We start from the raw sequence: 18,517 nt of genomic DNA on the forward strand, positions 1-18,517 counted from the left end.
ATAATGTTTCTATTAAATATATGATAACAATTTTTTAAGCTATTAAACACCATATTGTTTCTTTTACATTTATTTTGGACTTTTTAATACAAGATTTTAAAATATTAAATTTTCTTTTTTTTTTAGGGATTTAAGTTTAAATAGAGCAGCTCAAATATATACATACATACATATAGTAGTTACTAACGTAACTGACTGACTACAGCTGGCATAGTAGAGACGACAAATAACGTAATAAGCTTCGTGTGAACGGGCCATTAAGTTTTATTGCTGGCTAGCATAAGCTGGCATAAGCTAAGCAAGCCAAACTTAGGAGGATAAACCTTTTATCACTTTTGGTTTGCCCAGATACAAGGAGTGTTTCAATTTCTAAAGTTCTAGAAAAACTGAGGTAATTAATATACTTATGATTTATTATTATTTTATCATTCTGTTTACAAAATGTTGCCCAAATAATTTGAGTCCTCTAATCGTGCACTGGAAGAACTCGACGTTCTCCATTCATGAAAATAAAAACACGTGAAATTTGGTTTGTTTGTAAATTTCATTTCTTTGTGATTTGCAGAGGATTATTTTAATTTTCGGTTAGGTTTCGATGAGATTGTACTGCGAGAATGGCAGCAGTTTTTGATATTGAGTTACACGATGGTGACACAACTAACCAGGAAGAATCCGATGACGACATTATTGAGACCACAGAGGTAAATTCAGTCTCTATCAAATTATCTGTATTTTCTCTTCATTTTTACTTTTCAAATCTGCTCCTTCTCTATGATGACATCACTTTAAAACCTAAAGGTAAACAAGTTTAACATTTCTTCTGCATTTTTAGGAAGACTTCAACACCGAGCCTAATGTGAATTCATTACTAGAGTAAGTTATGTTTATTATGCATTCTACTCTAATATCCTTGTTTATAAACACTTCTATGACCTATCATATCATGTGCTTATTTCAATTTGTATAATAAAGCACTTACTTTTGTTTCTATTTTTTAATTGTTTGTTATTTTAAGCTTACTTTTTTATTTGATTTTGTATATTTGCATGATGAATTAATTTTTCCAACGTATCTATTCCTCATTAATTTTAATTGTCAATCAATTTTATAATCTATTTTAATTTTCCATTATATCATATTAATGTTATTGCCTTAAGTTTACTAAATATCTTTGTTAATCAGCATGGATGTTGTTTAGCCTAATATTTATGAAACATTATTCATTACTTTTCTATTATAGTGTTTTACTCATTCTCATTTAAATTTATAGGTTAGAAGATGTTGAGAGAGTACAACTCTCAGAGCAAAATGTTAATCCTAATCAGGAAAAAACTGGTCCACAGGATTTTGAATTATGTAAAATTCTGGGAGAAGGAGGGTATGGTAAAGTTTTTCAAGTTAAAAAAATTACAGGACAGGATAAAGGAAGTATTTTTGCTATGAAGGTAAATCAGAAAATGCCAGCAATTCTAAATGATAGTGATATATTTTTTAATTCTCATTGAATAACATTTATTTTAGGTTTTACGTAAAGCATCAATAATACGTAATCAGAAAGACACTGCTCATACAAAAGCTGAACGAAATATATTGGAAGCTGTGAAGGTAATGAATGAAAATAATATTTCCTGTATGCTATGATAAATGATTAATAATACTATTTGTTATTTGAAAGCATCCATTCATAGTAAACCTCATGTATGCCTTTCAAACTGGAGGAAAATTATACTTAATTTTGGAATATTTGTGTGGTGGAGAACTGTTTACATATCTAGACCGGGAAGGGATTTTCTTGGAGGATTCAGCTTGGTATGTTAATTGTATATATACATTATCTTCAAATAAGTGCAATGATTACAAAGATAAATTTAATATTTTACAGCTTTTACCTATCAGAGATAATTCTTGCATTGCAACATTTGCATAAACAAGGAATAATATACAGGTAAATAATCTAAAAGCATAAAAATATTGATTTTCCTAGAATTTTCATGAAAAATCATATATCTAATTATTATTTGTAGAGACTTAAAGCCTGAAAATATATTATTGGATGCTGAAGGTCATGTAAAATTAACTGACTTTGGTTTATGTAAAGAACATATAAAGGAAGGTGTTGTGACACACACTTTTTGTGGAACTATTGAATATATGTAAGATAACTTTTATAGTACATTAAATTCCATTTTGCAATAATTAAAAAACAATAAAAAAAATCGTAGGGCACCAGAAATCTTAACAAGAAGTGGACATGGCAAAGCTGTTGATTGGTGGAGTCTTGGAGCATTGATGTTTGACATGTTGACTGGAATGGTATATTATTATTTTATTATGTTTAAACTAAGAATTTATAACTATATAACCTACTCTTAACCATTTAATACTGTTTTTCAGCCTCCATTTACAGGCGAGGATAGAAGAAAAACGATAGAGAGAATATTAAGAGGAAAGCTTAATCTTCCGCAGTATTTAACTCCTGATGCTAGAGATCTTATAAGGAAATTATTGAAGGTTCTTTGGATTAACTAGTCGAGTTTTATTTTATAAATATATTTTAAAATATTAATTATTTATTTATATTTTAGAGACAAGTGGCACAAAGATTAGGTTCTAGTCCAGAGGATGCAGATCAGATTACAAGACATAACTTCTTTAAGCACATTAATTGGAATGATGTGATTGCTAGGAAATTAGAACCTCCATTTAAACCTGTCTTAGTAAGCTTCTGAAATGATAGGAGATTATTTCTGTGACTTTAACGAACGTTGTATTTTCAGAAAAGTGCTGATGACACTTCTCAATTTGACGAACAGTTTACCGGAACTGTTCCAGTTGATTCTCCAGTGGAAAGTACATTGAGCGAATCTGCTAATATGATATTTGAAGTAATAAAACATTAAATAATATTATAAGATGCGGGGCTATGATGTTTTGACAAATATATAAATAGCTCATTGATATTTTAGGGATTTACGTATGTAGCTCCTAGCGTTTTAGAAGAAATGTATAATATGCCACGTGCTGGAGCAGCCAAAAGCCCACGCAGAGGAGTTTTAAATTCTAGTCTAAACGGGGGATTCCACGGATTCTCTTCCCGAGCACCCGATGCACACCTTCTTGTTCCTCATTTTCAGCAACATAGGTAAATACACAACGTAAAACGTATATGATCAAGATAACAAATAACGAACAGCTCCTATTCTTACCATCTAATTTATATAATTATTTAAAGTCCCGATATAATACTTTGTTTCTTTTTAATCTATTCATTTTCCTAAAAAAAATAAGGAAATATTATTATAAATACTGAAAAATATTTTCTGTTCATTTCAGGCATCATATAGTATCTCCAAATACAGTAGAAGATACCGAAATGATAGGTGTTAGTCGACTACAACAACCTTTATAGTGGCCAATTAATAACCTTTTAATTTAGGATAATATTGGACTCATTAATAAAAAAGGTTTTGTCATAAAGAATTACCTAATTCTGTATGATAATTTCTTAAATTAATAGTCAAAGGTTCAATACTTATATTTAGCTAATTGAACGTGTTTGAGTTAGTTAAAATTATTTACAAATATGTAAACTAAAATTATTTCATGAATCAAGCAATGATGCTTGCATGCGAATTCTTATTTAGGCCTATGACTGTTCCAATACAATTAACAATAATTTAGTGTGCAAACACTATTGTATATGTCTTCTGCTATGTACATATACTTAGAGTTTTGAAAATAAGTACATTCATTCGAAGAGAAAGGATTAAGTAGAGTTGATAGTCAGAAGCTTCTGAAACTAGTGCATAAAATTGTTATTTAGATTTTTTTTGTTGTTGCATGGTTTTATCATAAGGTTACTACTGATAGGGTATAGGTTCACTTAATTCATTCTTTAACTGTTCATTAAATCTTTCTGTATAAACCTTATTCATAAAACAAGGCTAAGTAACTGTTGAACCTTAAAATCTGAGATTTGGTTTCGTATATTTATATAATAATTGATTATTTCAAAAGTTTTTGATTTTCTCATATGCAGACGAGCTTATAATGTGTTACTTATGATGTTTTTGTTCATTTAAATCATTGTATGATACAAAAGTTGATCAAAAAGGTCGGATTTAATCAGGCTTTAACGTCATTATTAAAAAAAAAGCCCCAACTTAGATTTAACCGTCCCATTTATAAAAAATTAAAGCTACTGGGTCTTTTCCTAACGGTGGGACATAGGATTGTGTTATTGGACTATAGCATTGAAGCACTTACTATACATAAACATAATTAATGAAAGCGTAGTTAGTTAAGCTTTAATGGTTACTTTAGTTTAATTGCTTCTATTATTCATTATAAATATCATTTTAATTAAATAATCCTGGTGACTAAGTTTAATACTTAAATTAAACGGAAAATAGTAATTTGACTATAGTAAAAAGTACTATAGTCAAATAACACGAAATCTCATATGTCCCGCCGTTAGGAAAAGACCCTGTATACAGATTAGCCCAAAAATCGCATAATCGCATTAAAACGTTTGCAAATCTTAGTTCTGATTTTTGTTTAAATATCTTCTAAAGAATGTACTTTTTTCTTCCTTAATCTTTAATTATCGTGCAATTATGTCATCAAATGTGTACAGAAACTTTGAAAGGAAACTTTTGTTGTCCTTTGTAAAAGAAACGGGAAAACATTATGCATTCCATAAATTTTCTGGCGTTTTAAAAGCACAATTTATACCAAAATTATATAAAACTCTACATACTCCAATTGACAAGATTCGTATGAATTGTTTAAAGTAATGTTTATGCAAAATTATAAATCCCTGTACTTGGGTTACAGGATCTGAATACAATCGTTATGATTTAGGAATAATAAGTTAGGGTTACTTAATCATTTGTTAATAATATCTGCAATACCTCTAAATGCAAGGTAACATTTTCATTGTCTATCGCGCGCGCGTTTATAAGTATAAATAATTCGCCGTGTTTTGTGTGGCATAATAATTGTATATATATTTTATACAAATATTTTGTTTTTATAGCAAGTAAACACTGTAAAACTAATATAAAAAGTTAATCATCTTGAAGCATGCAAACTCCTTACAAGCAATTGTATAAGAATACAATGTACATTATTATAGAATGTTGTTAAAAGTCATGTTGAACTATACATAAAACTGCCAACTGAAACACATTTAGAAAAACGAGAAAAATGTTATAAATAATAAAATTAATTCGCATTGAATTAACATTTGAACAGATTGCTGACTGCCCAAGTGTTCATAGCCAATCAGAGCTGGCTTATATTATTTTTTACATAGAAGGGCTTATATTGTAATGCATAAGACACTATTGTTGATATCGAAACCTGAAAGCTGATTATTAAGAGTGAGAGAAAAATACTTTTTAAGATTTATTTAGAAGAAATGTTTAAAATCGTAATTTTCTCACTATCACGTGCATTGCAAATATTTTACAATTTCAGAAAATGAAAAGATATTCAAACCCAGATTGCATAGTATATATTTTCATAGAAATCTGATTCGTATACCATTCTCTTTAAGTAGGGACTGTAATAGATTTAAAGATTAATCTATATTTACTTTCAAGCGGTACAAATTGAATAGATTTGATACAAAGAAATGTTATCGTCTCATATGATTGCAGGTAAAATCAATTTCAGTGTAATGGAAATTTATAGTGGAGAGAAAATTTTTTTATCATATATGTGTATACATATACACATATATATATAGTAGCGTAGTTTATATAATTGTAATATTAAGATTTTCTCCAGTACATAATCAAGCAGATATTATGTAAAGATATGTGAACAAGGTATATTACCATAATATAAGATACCTTTTAATTCTTCACATCTAAAACATTCTAAGCACTGTATATTTATTATGTAGTTAAATATAAAATTTGAATTAGCTTTTTATTCCCTAATCTTTAGTTCCTTTCAATTTCCAAATAACCTTATAAATGAAAATAGTTTTAAATAAGAGGAGAATAAAATTTATTTATCTTTAAATTAATAGCAATATTTATGTACAGAAGTGCAATCTATATACTAATTTTAAAAAGTTAAAATAACAAAAATTAAGACACACTTAGTACATAAGATATAATTAGTGAGATACATTTATCTTTTTTTAATGTACTTATTACTTTTTTCATCATCATATTCATTGTGCCTCCTTTTTTTTCCATTGTATCGATGGTCTTGATCATATTTATATCCTGAGCCTTCTTTGCCTCTTTTTAGCCTTGAATCCTCTCTTTCCTCTCGATACCTTTTTTCTTTACTATTTTCCTCTCTATAGAATTTTTCCTTACCACTTTCCTCTCTATGTCTTCTTTCTTTACCATTTTCTATTTTATACTTTTTACTGCTTTCTTCTTTATTTCTTTTTTCTTTACCGCTTCCTTCCTTTTGCCTACTGTCTTTATCATTTTCTTCATTTTTACGATACCTTGATTTCTTATCTTTGTATTTATTTTCAGAATGCATTTGTAGGTTTGATTTATATTTCATATTCTGTTTACCTTCCGAGTCTTCCGAGCTTGAGCTGTCACTGCTATTAGACGAATCGCTACTACTACTACTGCTGTTACTGTTATCACTTTTGCTGCTTTTACCTTTGTTCTTTGATTTCAATTCTTTCAGTTTTAACCGTTTCTTCCTAATTTTCTTATTTCTTTTTTCTAGTTTTTGTAATTTCCTAAAGTAATAAGATTTAACACACACAATTAACATGTTATTCTTATATAATAAACACTTACAATTTCATTCTTAAGGTACTTACTTTAATAATTTCTTTTTCTCTTTTTTAGTTAATGTTTTCAAAAACGATACTTCAGATTGTTCTTCATCTTCAGAAACCATTAAATGCTCATGTTCAGGTACTCTCAAATGTTGTTGAGCACTTAAGGCTGATCTATGAAAATATTTTTGAAAATATAAAAATTTCTTAAGCTTACCATTAACTTCAGGTAATATTAATACTTTAAGGAAGGTACATACTTTTTCAGTTTTAACCCATCATCCCTCATTTGTTGAACTAACGTTAATGCATCAGGCGCTACTGGTTGGGGCACATCTTTTGCCATTACAACACTCATAGCCTGACTGTACAATGGACACTCCTTATCTATAAACCATATTTATTAAATAAAACATTTAAATATTAAAAAATATTACAAATAATGTACATTTTCATTTACCTGTATTTATATGCCCCCATTTGTGACATTTGATACATCTCACATTTCGTACTTGAATACCAAATGGTTGGTCACGAATTTCACTATCGCCTTTGCAGTAACTTTCTCTGGGAGCATTATACTTTCGTTGCCATTCAAATTTGTATTCAGGCTCATTATCTTCCTTTTCTCTTTCTTTCTTAGCTCCAGGTGGAGGCTCATACATAAAATTCACACTGAGCTTATCTTTACTCTCCTTACTTAACAGAGCTCTAAAAGAAAAGAATAATTAAAATATTGATTATATATACCACATATACAGTTTCCAGTAAAATCATGTCTAATTAAGAAACTCATGTATCTGAATTATGGAACTCCTATACTCTTACCAATTGTTTCTCTGGCTCTTAACTAGAAAAATGTTAAAGACAAATAATTCTTTATTTCAAAGCTTCCTATATTAATAACGAGATTGCTCCAATTATGTTTGAATAATAGGAGGTTTTGAATGAAAGAATTTCTAATTCTTAGTAATATTTTAATGAAGAACTAAACAAAAAGATAATATTAGAATTTTATTATTTAACATAGACACACTATACAAAATGTTTGGTTTGGCATAAGCTAACTGGATACCTTATAATATTATATGAACTTACTTATTATTGTGTAAATCCTGTTCTTTTTCATACTGAACGCGAAGCTCTTCCTGTTTCTTCTTATAAGCTTCTGCTTGTTGCTCTGCCATCCATACCTGTCGATAAACATCCCAATTATTATTAACTGTTAAGAAAATATTAAAGTTAGGTTAATTGAAGTGAAACATACTCGTTTTAAATTGTCCCTCGACGCTGGATGGAAAAACTTTTTGCACATGTAATTATTAAAACCTTTTCCCATTGTGGATAACTTTACCCTAACAGTGAAATATTTTTACTTTATGTATAAATGATACGTTAATAAAATATTTCTTTCAACAATCACCAATTTATAAACACCAACCAGATGATTCTCCATTGAAATTTTTTTTACTACCAGCCTGATCATTATTAAGCTAAATTTTTTTTTCCCCTTTAAAAATTTTACGAGAATTGTAGCGAAAAAATTCTTGCAAATCATGAACCGATTTTTAGTGAAATTATAAGGACTTTTCGTGCAATATAAATAAATGATTCGTATTTATTCATTTCTTTTCATTTTCATTTTGACCAGTCCTCCACAGTCCTCCACAGTGAAAGTGGAAAAAGACGAAAGTGCAGGCACTGCAGGCTCATATGCAGGCCCATACACAGGCAATGACAGGCATGAGTCAGGCACTTGCCTTGGTTGGGCAATGGGCAGTGGGCACTGTCACTACATATACAGTATACACAGCTTCTATAGTTTCTTTTCTACAGGCACAGCCGAGTCCACAGGGTCCACAGTCCCCACACTCCACAAGCCGTATAGGCTAACCTTCAAGTAATCAAGTTTTTCACAATCCTGTTTATTAATGAATGCAGATATAAATGATGTAAGTGTAATCGTAAAATAAATAATTAAATAGGAATTTAAATCAAATTCATTGACTGTTTTGTGTAATTACAATAATTTTCCATCTTTCTGAATTTTTGCCAATATTGATTTTGATTAACTTTTGAATGTAAAACTTAGGCCCGGTTCCACAAGCCTTGTTTAAACTGGATTAAGTTAATTTTGCTATATTTTATGTCACATAGAATATAGCATAATTAACTTAATCCAGTTTAAACAAGTCTTGTGGAATCGGGCCTTATTGAAGTAGATAAAAGTGATAAGCCGTCTGTAGTTGATATAACTTTTGTTAAATCTCCTTAGTTTGTGAATAAAAGGAAAAATATAACAGTAATAAAATGTAATAGAACATCAAGGGTATAATATGGGTATGTACTTATAAAATAGTAACAGTTATTATTATTAAAAAAACTATGATCATAATTTATAATCTTGGGACATTTCGAGTTACACACGGAAGGATATATAATTTATTGTTTGTTTACGCGTTTGTGGTATGTACATACATACATATGTATATACAAATATGTGTAACTCGGAACCAAGCCCATGATGGTATTACCTAACTTTACCCGACTTCAATGTTTGACAGATGTATGTATACTGACCATACTGACTACTGACGTATATACTTCGATAACCTCCAACGCCCTGTTAGTGATATTTTATAAATAAGATATTGAGTGCACAATTTTCCTTGTAAATGCAAAATGAAAATAAACGAAAAGAATATGGTAGCATTTGCTACCTCAGCAACACCTGTGGATCGTGAAGGATGGTTAAATAAGCGTGGAGAGGTCAATCGTGGTTATCAAAGAAGATGGTTTGTTTTAAAGGGAAACATTCTTTTTTATTTTGATCGACGTGGTGACAAGGAGCCTGTAGGAATGATTGTCTTAGAGGGATGTACAATAGAACTAGCAGAAAATGAAGAACAGCCTTTTGGTTTTAAGATTGTATTTCATGGACCCAATAACAGAAGTTATGAGCTAGCTGCAGAATCTCAAGTAAATATTCACACATATAATAAACTTTGGTATCAAATTTTGCATACTTAAGCCCTTTGATCTATCTATTATTTATCTCAATCTGAAAATTCTCATAATCATGCAATATATTATTTGATACACTATAATGAGGAGTGGAAATAATTTAGAAGGACATTTTGGTTAAAGGAATTAATTAGCATGAATGGCTTGCAGCATTTTTATGAGCTTCACATTGTATTTTATAAAATTAAAATAATTTAAAATTTCATAGGATTCCATGGAACAATGGATGAAAGCTCTGGCATGCGCTGGTTATGACTATATGAAATTAATGGTAGCTGATCTTCAGCGTCAGATTGATGCAGCAGAGGAGGAAACTATAGAAACCCCACCGCCACAGTCACCAAAAGCACCACCTAGACAAAGACACAATCCTTTCAACAGGCCAGAATCTCACCATCGATCTCAGAGTGTAAGATCTGCTCCAGGTAGAACAGAAAATATTCCTAGGACAAGAATTACTTTCCGAGAATTGCATACTGCTTACGGAAGGAAAATTTTAGCTGATTTGAATGAGTGGAGGCATGCTAAAAAAAATGCTGAAGCCCCATTAATCACCCTTTAAATTGTAGTTGGTCATATCTCTGACTATTTTTTATGTCTAGTACAATCATGAAAATATTTATTTCATTGATCATATAAATATTTATTTCCATTTAAAATAAAATCCATTTATGCAATTATACAATTGTGGGTATATAATAACAGATAAGTATTATTATCACGTAAAAGCACTGTATTTTTCAAGATATAATTTACAACACTTTTTAATCATAAATTAATTGTTTCAAATATTTTTACAATATAATTAGTTAAATAGCCTTCTATGATGAATTGAAAGTGTAAATATTTTGTAAAATAGAATAACATAAAATTATACATTTATAAATATTGTAAATATTTTAAGTAACTGTGCCCTGATTGGTCATCATTTTCACAGTTATTAATAAATAATTATAAATATTTATATTATAGAAAATGAGATTTACTTTTTCTATTGTAACAATACAAATAAAAAATAAAATTTTGATATATACTATAAATAAATATACTAATGTATTTACTAATGACATTGTAGACGTGTTTTTTTTAATACTTGATTGACAGATCGCTCTATAAAAAAATATTTGTAGTTTATTTAAATTTGAATACTCCTTTTTTCTTTGGGTCACCAGTGAGATGTCTTGCACCCAACAAGAGTCTAGCTTTGTCTTCTTCTTGTGGAGTGGTTTCTTCTTGAGGGCCTCTTGGTTTAATTTGCAATTTTTGTTTAATCGCTTGGCTTAATATAACGCGCCTTGAATCACTTTTCATGGCCAGTAAGAGATCCAGCCATGTCCACGTAACATTATGATATTCTAGGGTGGGAATTACCAGAGCAAAATCTCGTACGTCTTCCAAGTTCTTCTCTTTATTCCCCTAAATATAATATAATTAATGAAATTAATTCGATAGACTGTTCAATTCTGCAGGTATTATCTCATGAAAAAATTGAAGCAATACCTTATAGGAGACACGAACAGGAACTTCAGGTATTTTAATGTAAATGAACAATTTGTTTTTATCGGCCCTTTCTTTCATTTTCTCAACGTCATCTCTTCTTTCAATAGGTACATAAAAAGAAGAGTCGCGTTGTGGTGCAGGAGGTTCTTCTATTCCTTCGGGATCTCTTTCGGGGAAGCAGAATTTCAACATAGTGTTGAAAAATTTCTTCGTTAAACCTGTCACAAGCAAATGATTGATGCACAACTTTTAAAAGAAATAAGCTTCATTAATACGTTTGCTGCCTACGGCTCTGGTGAGCGCATCAACGGTATGCCTTTTATGCTTACTCGCGTGGCCCATGACGCATATAAGGTAAAAATACGAAATACGAAAAGCACTTATGTTAATCGTACAAGCTTATTTGGAGAATTTTGAAAAATAAACATTTATTGCCGCTTTTGGCAAGCGGCGGCTCTCTAGGGTAAATTAAGGCTCGGCTATCTAGTGGGCAGCACACGAATATGAAATAGTGAGATAAAAGAGGAACACTACCAACCTATTGTTAGCGGAACTACATTAATTTCAAAATGTTCTTTCACAGAAATTCCTGCAACTGGAGCTTTTTCTCTGCAAAAAACACGAAGAGCCCTTTGCCTGTCTACAGGCATGTTACTTTGCAACTCAGTAGGAGTCAAAACTTCTGTATAAATTTGATTTGGTAATAAGTTAGTCATCCTAACATATCCCAATTCCAGAAGATGCTCAACCGAGTCATCAGTTTTACTAGTTTTAGTGTACAAAAAATTTGTTAAAATAAGATCAGCTATTCCCAATTGACCATCGGCGTCTGTGAGCCTCCACTGAGCATGTTTGAAGCAAATTTCAGCGACTCTGGCCACAGCTGCCGGTTTATCTTTCAGCGTAGTCGAAGCTGTAGCTTGCTTGGACGGCGTTGTAGTCTCCTTGTAGCAGCTCAGCATCATATCAAGCTCGTCAGCCTTAGCGCTGAGTTGCTCCTTGCACTCAAATACCATTGCCTCCAATCTTTCCATTTCTGCCAAAAGTTCGGGCGTTGATTCATCGACAAGTGCTTTCTGGACTAGATAGGTCTCTCTTTCCAATCGCCTCAGCTTGGCTACCAAACCACGAACGGTATTCTGTAGCTGTTGAATCGGTCTCCTTTGGTCCTCGAAGGAATGAAGTTGTAACTGAAATCTCATTCTCTGTAACCTTTCCGAGGCTTCTTTCCTTCTAGGCTCGACATATAGCAATAAATTATTAACGATATCCAGAATCATTGCGTACTGTAGAGAATTCGTGCAGACGTCCAGATCATGGTGCATCAACGTAAAAGCGTCAGCAGCCGAAAACTCTTTTCTTTCCCAGGGACTGACTTCCTCCCTTGGCGGAGGTGGTATGTCGTTCACAGAGTCAGCATCCAGAGCTTGACCATAGCCAACGTAAAAGAACTCGCATTTACAACGCGAGACAATACGCTGAAGTTGATGTTGAGGTCCACTTCCACCTCCTACAGTTTGACTAACCACCCCACCGACGCTCTGACCAGATCCAACCAATGCGGGAACATCGGGCAAACCGGCAATGACAGTAGAGTCTTTTTCCTGAATGTTATCCACGGTCAACCACATAATATTATCGTCGATATTGTCATCAATATTTGCACTGACTGTCGCATAATACTGCATGCATTCCAACGAACCAACCCAAGTCGTCTTGGAGACCAAAGTTCGTTCCTTCCAAACAGGACGATGAATTCTCTGCAAGATTTCCGCCTTCGCCGCTGATAGAATTACGTAGCCACGAGTCTCTATACCCTTAAGCAAAACTTGACTGTTTACCAGTGCGATCAGCCAATTCTTATGGAGGACGTCGTCCTGTTGACAAGCTGCTAGACCACGTAACTGCTGGCCCCTCGTCTGAACAGACAAATCGTCGCTAAAGGCCACTGGCTTATTCGAGGCCTCTGCAATTAGTCTTTGCAGCATCCCAGCGGCCTCGCCCTGCTGCGGCTTCGTTACCGACGATGGAGTCGTTTGGGCCGGAGTACTCTGGACGTCGACCGACCTAGCCCGATTTTTTAGCGGCGTGGTAGTGCTTTCTCTATGAAAGCCTTTCAACGCGGCCGTAGACAAATTCTTCTTCAGCTGTTGACTTTTTATCAAAGAGTCGAACAAGGCAAAAGCCACGTCTCTGTTGGTCTTAGTCCAAGCACCCTTCAGATCGTGTACAACCAGACGATGCGTCGGATTATCTCCACCGATGCCTGCTACCATCGCCTCCCTCCCATAGCTGACCCGTGCCACGCTCAGACAGTAGCATTTCTCCACCGGCTGACGTAGCGAAGCACTCTCCTCCTCTTCCTGCAAAGCACTCTTCAACCAAATCTCCGCGTCGCTCAATTCGCAATTCATGTAAAGGACCGACCATTCGGCCCTTGGTCTGTGAATCAAACCATCGTCAATTGGATGAAGAGCTAAACTGTGCTCGGAGCTACAAGCTACCCTTCCTCCGGTCACTTCAAACCCTCGCTGCATCGCGAAGGACATCCAATAATTCACGTGGAATCGATGAAAGGCCAAGGTTAATCTTAACTTTTTATAATGCCTACTTAGCTGCTTCTTTCTTGGCCTGATGTTTTTGAATAAGGGACCTTTCCTCGTTGGCCTCGTTGCCCCCGATAAGATGAGCTTCAAGTTCTCGAACCATCTCAGAGTGCTGCCATAAAGCAAGACTGTAGGGGCGCTAGCAATGGTCGGCGAGCCAGTCGGCTTGGTCTCAAGGGCAAGGCTAACGTTGATGTTCTGCGAACGAAAAGCCCTGAAGGAATCGTGCTCCTGATTACTCGAGTATTCAGGCAAGCGATCCGGCGCGCAAGGAATAGCTGTATGATGATCTCTTGGATCTCCCAAGCAAACCCAGGCAAGCTTGATGCTTAATCTGACATTGGGTAAATGTAATAAACGACAATCGTCGTATTTGCTAGCGGTGCGAACGTAAACGTCTAAATCGCCTTTGATGATGATTTTGCCTTGAGTCCAATCCAGCTCCAATCCGCTCCAAGTCAGCTCCATTTCTTCCGTAGTGTTATAAGGATCCAACGATCCATGCAGAAGTATCGTTAATTGTTTCACGCACAGAGTTAGTCTGCCGTGTAAAGCTAATCGCATTTTATCCCAAAATGGTAATGGAGGACTAGGGTCTCTGGAAGGACGAATAATTTTTTCGAAACTAAGATTGCATTGGGCGATCACTGGCTCCCAACAAGGTCCAAAGGCGTATCTAAATTTTTCTATGTCCCAATTCAGGTCGTGATAATATTTCAACGAAGTCATCCCTCTCTCAACTACAATGTCGTCCCAGGGAGCACCGATCTCGATTCTCACAGTTCTTCTTGCCCTCGGCGGTGCCAGAGCTTCGGCTCCGGCCAATCTCCCCCAAATACTCAGATTTTCCACTAACAACAATGGCTGCGGAAAGTCTCGCAGCTGAAGCTTCCACTCAGCGCACTTTAAGGAGATCCCTCTTACCCATAAGGTGTTAAATTCCAAGCCATCTTCTGGCCAAGGAGACTCAGGATCCATATCTCTTAAAGTTTTAATTGCGTTTTCCGTACCATCGATCGATGGGTCAGCCAAAGCCAATATTTCTATATTTAACATTGTCCACGCGAAAAGTCTTGTTCGCGCTGGGCCAGCCCTTTGCATTTGTTTCCATCTCTGTACATAAATCTCTGCATTCTTTTTATTTAGACTAGCATACAACTCTTCGATTTTACCTTGTGGAAGCAGCATATGAGTACGCAAGAGTTTCTGGACTTTGGCGTCTAGCATAGCTTGACGTTTCAAGCTTTCTTTATATTCATCCTCCAACAACTCGTAATTATCCCTCAGGCGAACCTCGAATGGATCGTCGCTCACCTCGAAAATCCATTCCTTTATCTTTATAATTAAATCGCATGGAAGGGTCTTTATTTTACTCAAGCCATCAGAATGAATTTCTTTCAGCCACTTTCTTATGCTAAAAAGTTCATTTTGAATAGCTTCCGTGAATTGGTGCTCATAGGGAAAGCAGGCCTTTGCTGATTCAATATTTACTTCCCAGGTTTCATTCCAATCCAGTTGAAAGTCTTCGTTATTTTGCCTCTCTAGTATCAGTTCCTCGTTACTGGCAACTCTGGTTAATTCAAAACCTTCTATCATAATTATATCTGCTGTATCTAACGTTGCTCGGAGATAATTGAGCCTCCATTCGCCTTGGGACCATCTCAACTGATCTGACGACAATTCTAAAAAGTGCCGCGGTGAAATGTCGATCGATAATGTGATTCCGCCTGTTGTAAGTAGATCTATAACTCGTTTCTTTTGCTGCACCTCATTGATTGTTGCTTGCGACGTTTCTCTTGAAACAATAGATCTAAAATTTTTAGATTCCATCCAGAATTGTAATAGTCTGAGATGCAAATTTGGACTCCAAGCCAAGCTACTTCCATCAAGGCTGATGTTTATTATATCTGAATTTATTGCACATTTGAATTTTCTAATAGCCAAGAACGAGTGAGTTAAAGCTTGTGCATGTTGACAAACAATTGGTTCGTTTTTATTCAACGTTATTGCACTAACACCCTCCATCATACCCACAAATCGTTTGTTGTTTCGTTCCACAGTGGCGGAATCCAATCTCATCATAATCGACAATTCATTTTCAGCAATGAAGAATAAATTACAATTTGTGACTTTGGCATTCAGTTGGACTACATTTTCCAATTTCTTTGACGTTGCCGTCGATTTTGCTTTTCTGCACGTTTTGTAACATTTAAAAGCTTGTTCGAGAAATTTCGCTAGTTCTAAGCTCCATTCTATTCTGAGAGCATCAACAGCTATTCCCAGACCATTATTTCGAGTTGTCGCTAATAAAACGCCAATGGATAAAGGACTGCCCCACTGATGAGAAGTTTCATGTATATTCATGCCAGCATCATTCAATGTACAATAGAGAGACTCCACTGTCAATTTCGTGTTGCATTCCCCAACGTTTCCAGAATACATATTCTGTGAAAACTTCATGTGTGCTACTCCACAAGAGGTCTTATGAACATCCGGAAGTTTTACAATTAAAGAAGCATCGTAAAGTTCCGTAGTCGTTCGTATTTCCAGCCAAGGTAATTTCCTAGCAAATGACATGTTACTAACTGGCTTTGCAATTTCAGCTTCATTATTATATATTATTGATTCCCAATCTTTGTGATCATAAGCCATAGAGAGGCTGTTTAATTGTAAAGCTATTATTAAGATTTCTTCCTCAACCTAAAAAAATTTATTATTATTTCAGTCTTTCATCACATATATTTTTATACCTTTTCACTTATTTTCTTATTACCTTTGAATCTATAGATAGAGATTTTAATGTTAATATAGGCAATTTTCCACGGATGGATAGACCATCTAAGCTTAAATTAAAAACAAGTTGTGGATTGTGTGGTTGAAATTTTGCATTTATTTGCAGAGACTTCATAGTTCCTTCCCATCCGGTAATGTTTCCATCTTCTCTACCAGCAATAATTGCAGAATTTCCAATTTTTAGTGTAAGGTCCTAAAAGCAAACCAGTTCTTAAATTTTAACAAGTTTCTTAACACTTAGCTATTGTTTTAAAAGAACATACTTTTGGCAGTATAGGTGTTAGCCTGGCCAACAGCTCACATGAAGATTGGGTCTGAATATTTGTATAAGAATCATTTGGTGCCAAAGATTTTCTGTCCTTTAAAAATTGAATAAGTCCTGGTCCTCCAGAGCCCTCAGTTTGAGTTATTCCGATATATAATTTCTATAAATTAAATCCTGCTTGATTCCAATGCTACTTGACTTCGATAGACAGAAAGTTGGGCTCTTCCATTAATATTAATAATAAATGTAAGTATCTACTTTATATATCATTTGATTAATCTAGAATAATGCTAAATATGTTCTTTAAACACATGTCTAAATATTTAATCTTTTACCTCAACTGATAATTCTCCCTGAGCCTTTAGAGTGGCCTCTATAGTTCCACCAAAGGTTATTTGTGAGAGACAAGCATCAGAAGCATGACGTAATAACTTCATTGCTCCACCTGTGACAGCAGCAGATGCAAAGAGACTCCTGGCTCCATGAGCTACGCTTCCATCCAAGCTAAGGGTTTCTGCACTCCCATTAGCTAGCCAACCATTTCCTAATGCCAAAAGGCTTAAGTTCTCTATATGAACTGCCATAAACTAAAATTTATACTGGATGAAATGATAAGAAAATTAAAAATGTATAAGATTATCAACCATGATACCTGTACAAAAGTGATCAACACTGGAGGAATTTTTGTATCCCTAAAATCTAATTCTTTGTTACTTCTTTTTATTTGACCTATAGGAACATCTTTATTTATTCTAACATCTTTCATAACTACTGCCAATAATTTGGCAACTTCACTGCTAAATAAGCTGCTACGTACAGTTATTTCTTCAACTTGCTGAAATAATTATAATTATTTTTTATTTCATAAAACAAACATTCTTACATTTCTTTACCAGTGTGAAACCATTCTTAGAAACGTTAACTTCTCTGAGAGTAAAATATGGTAATGAAATATGTCCCACTCTAAGATCAATCCTATAACGTCTCTTCACCAGCCAAGCTATTAATACTGGAATAAACCTGTGAAGAAATAAATGTAAATAATGAAGAAAATAGAATATTGACTTAACCTTAAAAGTATACCATGTAAAACTACAATATAAGATGCAGCAAAGGACCAACAATCCACATAATCCAATCATTTTTTTTCACTTTATATTTACATACGATCAGAAAAGTATGTCATTCTATTTGTAAAAATTTGTTTAACAAAATTCTTGCTCCAAAATAATGAAATTGACATCCTGACATATATGACATGAGGCACAAGCACTAAAATGAATAATGAGCAGTACGAAATTTTTAGTAGGTTCTAAATTTACGATAAATATTTGTTATAAACAATCATTTTCTTCTAAATTCGAACTATTATTCTCTGTCACTCAACAAAAAAAAAAAAAACATTAAGCTAATTATATTTTGAATCTGATTTTAAAGTAATTTAATCTTAAAATTGAATAAAATCAAGAACGATAATTTAAAGAATTATAGTTTAATTGTTGTAAAATTTGCTGAATGTGGCGATAATGAAACAAATTTTATAGGGATTTTGAGTTCTGTCTT

At 33.5% G+C, this 18,517-nt stretch overlaps 4 protein-coding genes across 9 annotated transcripts; 2 read left to right on the top strand and 2 right to left on the bottom strand.

Annotated features, from left to right (window-relative positions):
* The first annotated feature begins 188 nt into the window (after positions 1-188).
* On the top strand, positions 189-5,934 carry LOC136775909 (ribosomal protein S6 kinase beta-1-like). Of its 2 annotated transcripts, XM_066731102.1 has the most exons (14): positions 189-391; positions 566-701; positions 833-873; positions 1,271-1,445; positions 1,522-1,605; positions 1,676-1,809; positions 1,883-1,945; positions 2,025-2,153; positions 2,223-2,313; positions 2,395-2,511; positions 2,586-2,717; positions 2,778-2,885; positions 2,967-3,142; positions 3,334-5,930. In XM_066731102.1, exons 2-14 carry the CDS (start codon positions 615-617, stop codon positions 3,407-3,409), a joined length of 1,413 nt encoding a protein of 470 aa, XP_066587199.1. In that variant the 5' UTR covers positions 189-391; positions 566-614; the 3' UTR covers positions 3,410-5,930. The 2 variants fall into 2 exon arrangements, with proteins under 2 accessions (XP_066587199.1, XP_066587200.1); XM_066731103.1 differs by lacking the exon at positions 189-391 and having other exon boundaries at positions 600-701; positions 3,334-5,934.
* A 69-nt stretch (positions 5,935-6,003) lies between these two features.
* On the bottom strand, positions 6,004-8,414 carry LOC136775910 (corepressor interacting with RBPJ 1). 2 transcript variants are annotated; one of them, XM_066731106.1, is made up of 7 exons: positions 8,208-8,414; positions 8,034-8,121; positions 7,865-7,959; positions 7,227-7,477; positions 7,027-7,153; positions 6,809-6,940; positions 6,004-6,724 (listed from the first exon to the last, which is right to left on the bottom strand). In XM_066731106.1, exons 2-7 carry the CDS (start codon positions 8,103-8,105, stop codon positions 6,145-6,147), a joined length of 1,257 nt encoding a protein of 418 aa, XP_066587203.1. In that variant the 5' UTR covers positions 8,106-8,121; positions 8,208-8,414; the 3' UTR covers positions 6,004-6,144. The 2 variants fall into 2 exon arrangements, with proteins under 2 accessions (XP_066587203.1, XP_066587202.1); XM_066731105.1 differs by having other exon boundaries at positions 6,005-6,724; positions 8,190-8,414.
* A 218-nt stretch (positions 8,415-8,632) lies between these two features.
* Positions 8,633-10,354, top strand: LOC136775911 (sesquipedalian-1-like). 3 transcript variants are annotated; one of them, XM_066731109.1, is made up of 3 exons: positions 8,633-8,718; positions 9,331-9,745; positions 9,999-10,354. In XM_066731109.1, exons 2-3 carry the CDS (start codon positions 9,449-9,451, stop codon positions 10,350-10,352), a joined length of 651 nt encoding a protein of 216 aa, XP_066587206.1. In that variant the 5' UTR covers positions 8,633-8,718; positions 9,331-9,448; the 3' UTR covers positions 10,353-10,354. The 3 variants fall into 3 exon arrangements, with proteins under 3 accessions (XP_066587206.1, XP_066587205.1, XP_066587204.1); XM_066731107.1 differs by lacking the exon at positions 8,633-8,718 and adding an exon at positions 8,839-9,106; XM_066731108.1 differs by lacking the exon at positions 8,633-8,718 and having other exon boundaries at positions 8,838-9,745.
* Positions 10,355-10,905: 551 nt separating this feature from the next.
* hob (hobbit) lies at positions 10,906-18,459 on the bottom strand. 2 transcript variants are annotated; one of them, XM_066731100.1, is made up of 9 exons: positions 18,038-18,459; positions 17,848-17,974; positions 17,607-17,789; positions 17,290-17,541; positions 16,953-17,114; positions 16,670-16,882; positions 11,829-16,596; positions 11,291-11,508; positions 10,906-11,206 (listed from the first exon to the last, which is right to left on the bottom strand). In XM_066731100.1, exons 1-9 carry the CDS (start codon positions 18,094-18,096, stop codon positions 10,922-10,924), a joined length of 6,267 nt encoding a protein of 2,088 aa, XP_066587197.1. In that variant the 5' UTR covers positions 18,097-18,459; the 3' UTR covers positions 10,906-10,921. The 2 variants fall into 2 exon arrangements, with proteins under 2 accessions (XP_066587197.1, XP_066587198.1); XM_066731101.1 differs by lacking the exons at positions 17,848-17,974; positions 18,038-18,459 and having other exon boundaries at positions 17,290-17,553; positions 17,607-17,705.
* Positions 18,460-18,517: the final 58 nt, after the last annotated feature.

The sequence above is a fragment of the Prorops nasuta genome, unplaced genomic scaffold, assembly GCF_024137725.1.
Source record: "Prorops nasuta isolate Cenicafe-Biocafe unplaced genomic scaffold, Cenicafe_Pnas_1.2 PNAS00008, whole genome shotgun sequence".
Lineage (NCBI taxonomy): Eukaryota > Metazoa > Arthropoda > Insecta > Hymenoptera > Bethylidae > Prorops > Prorops nasuta.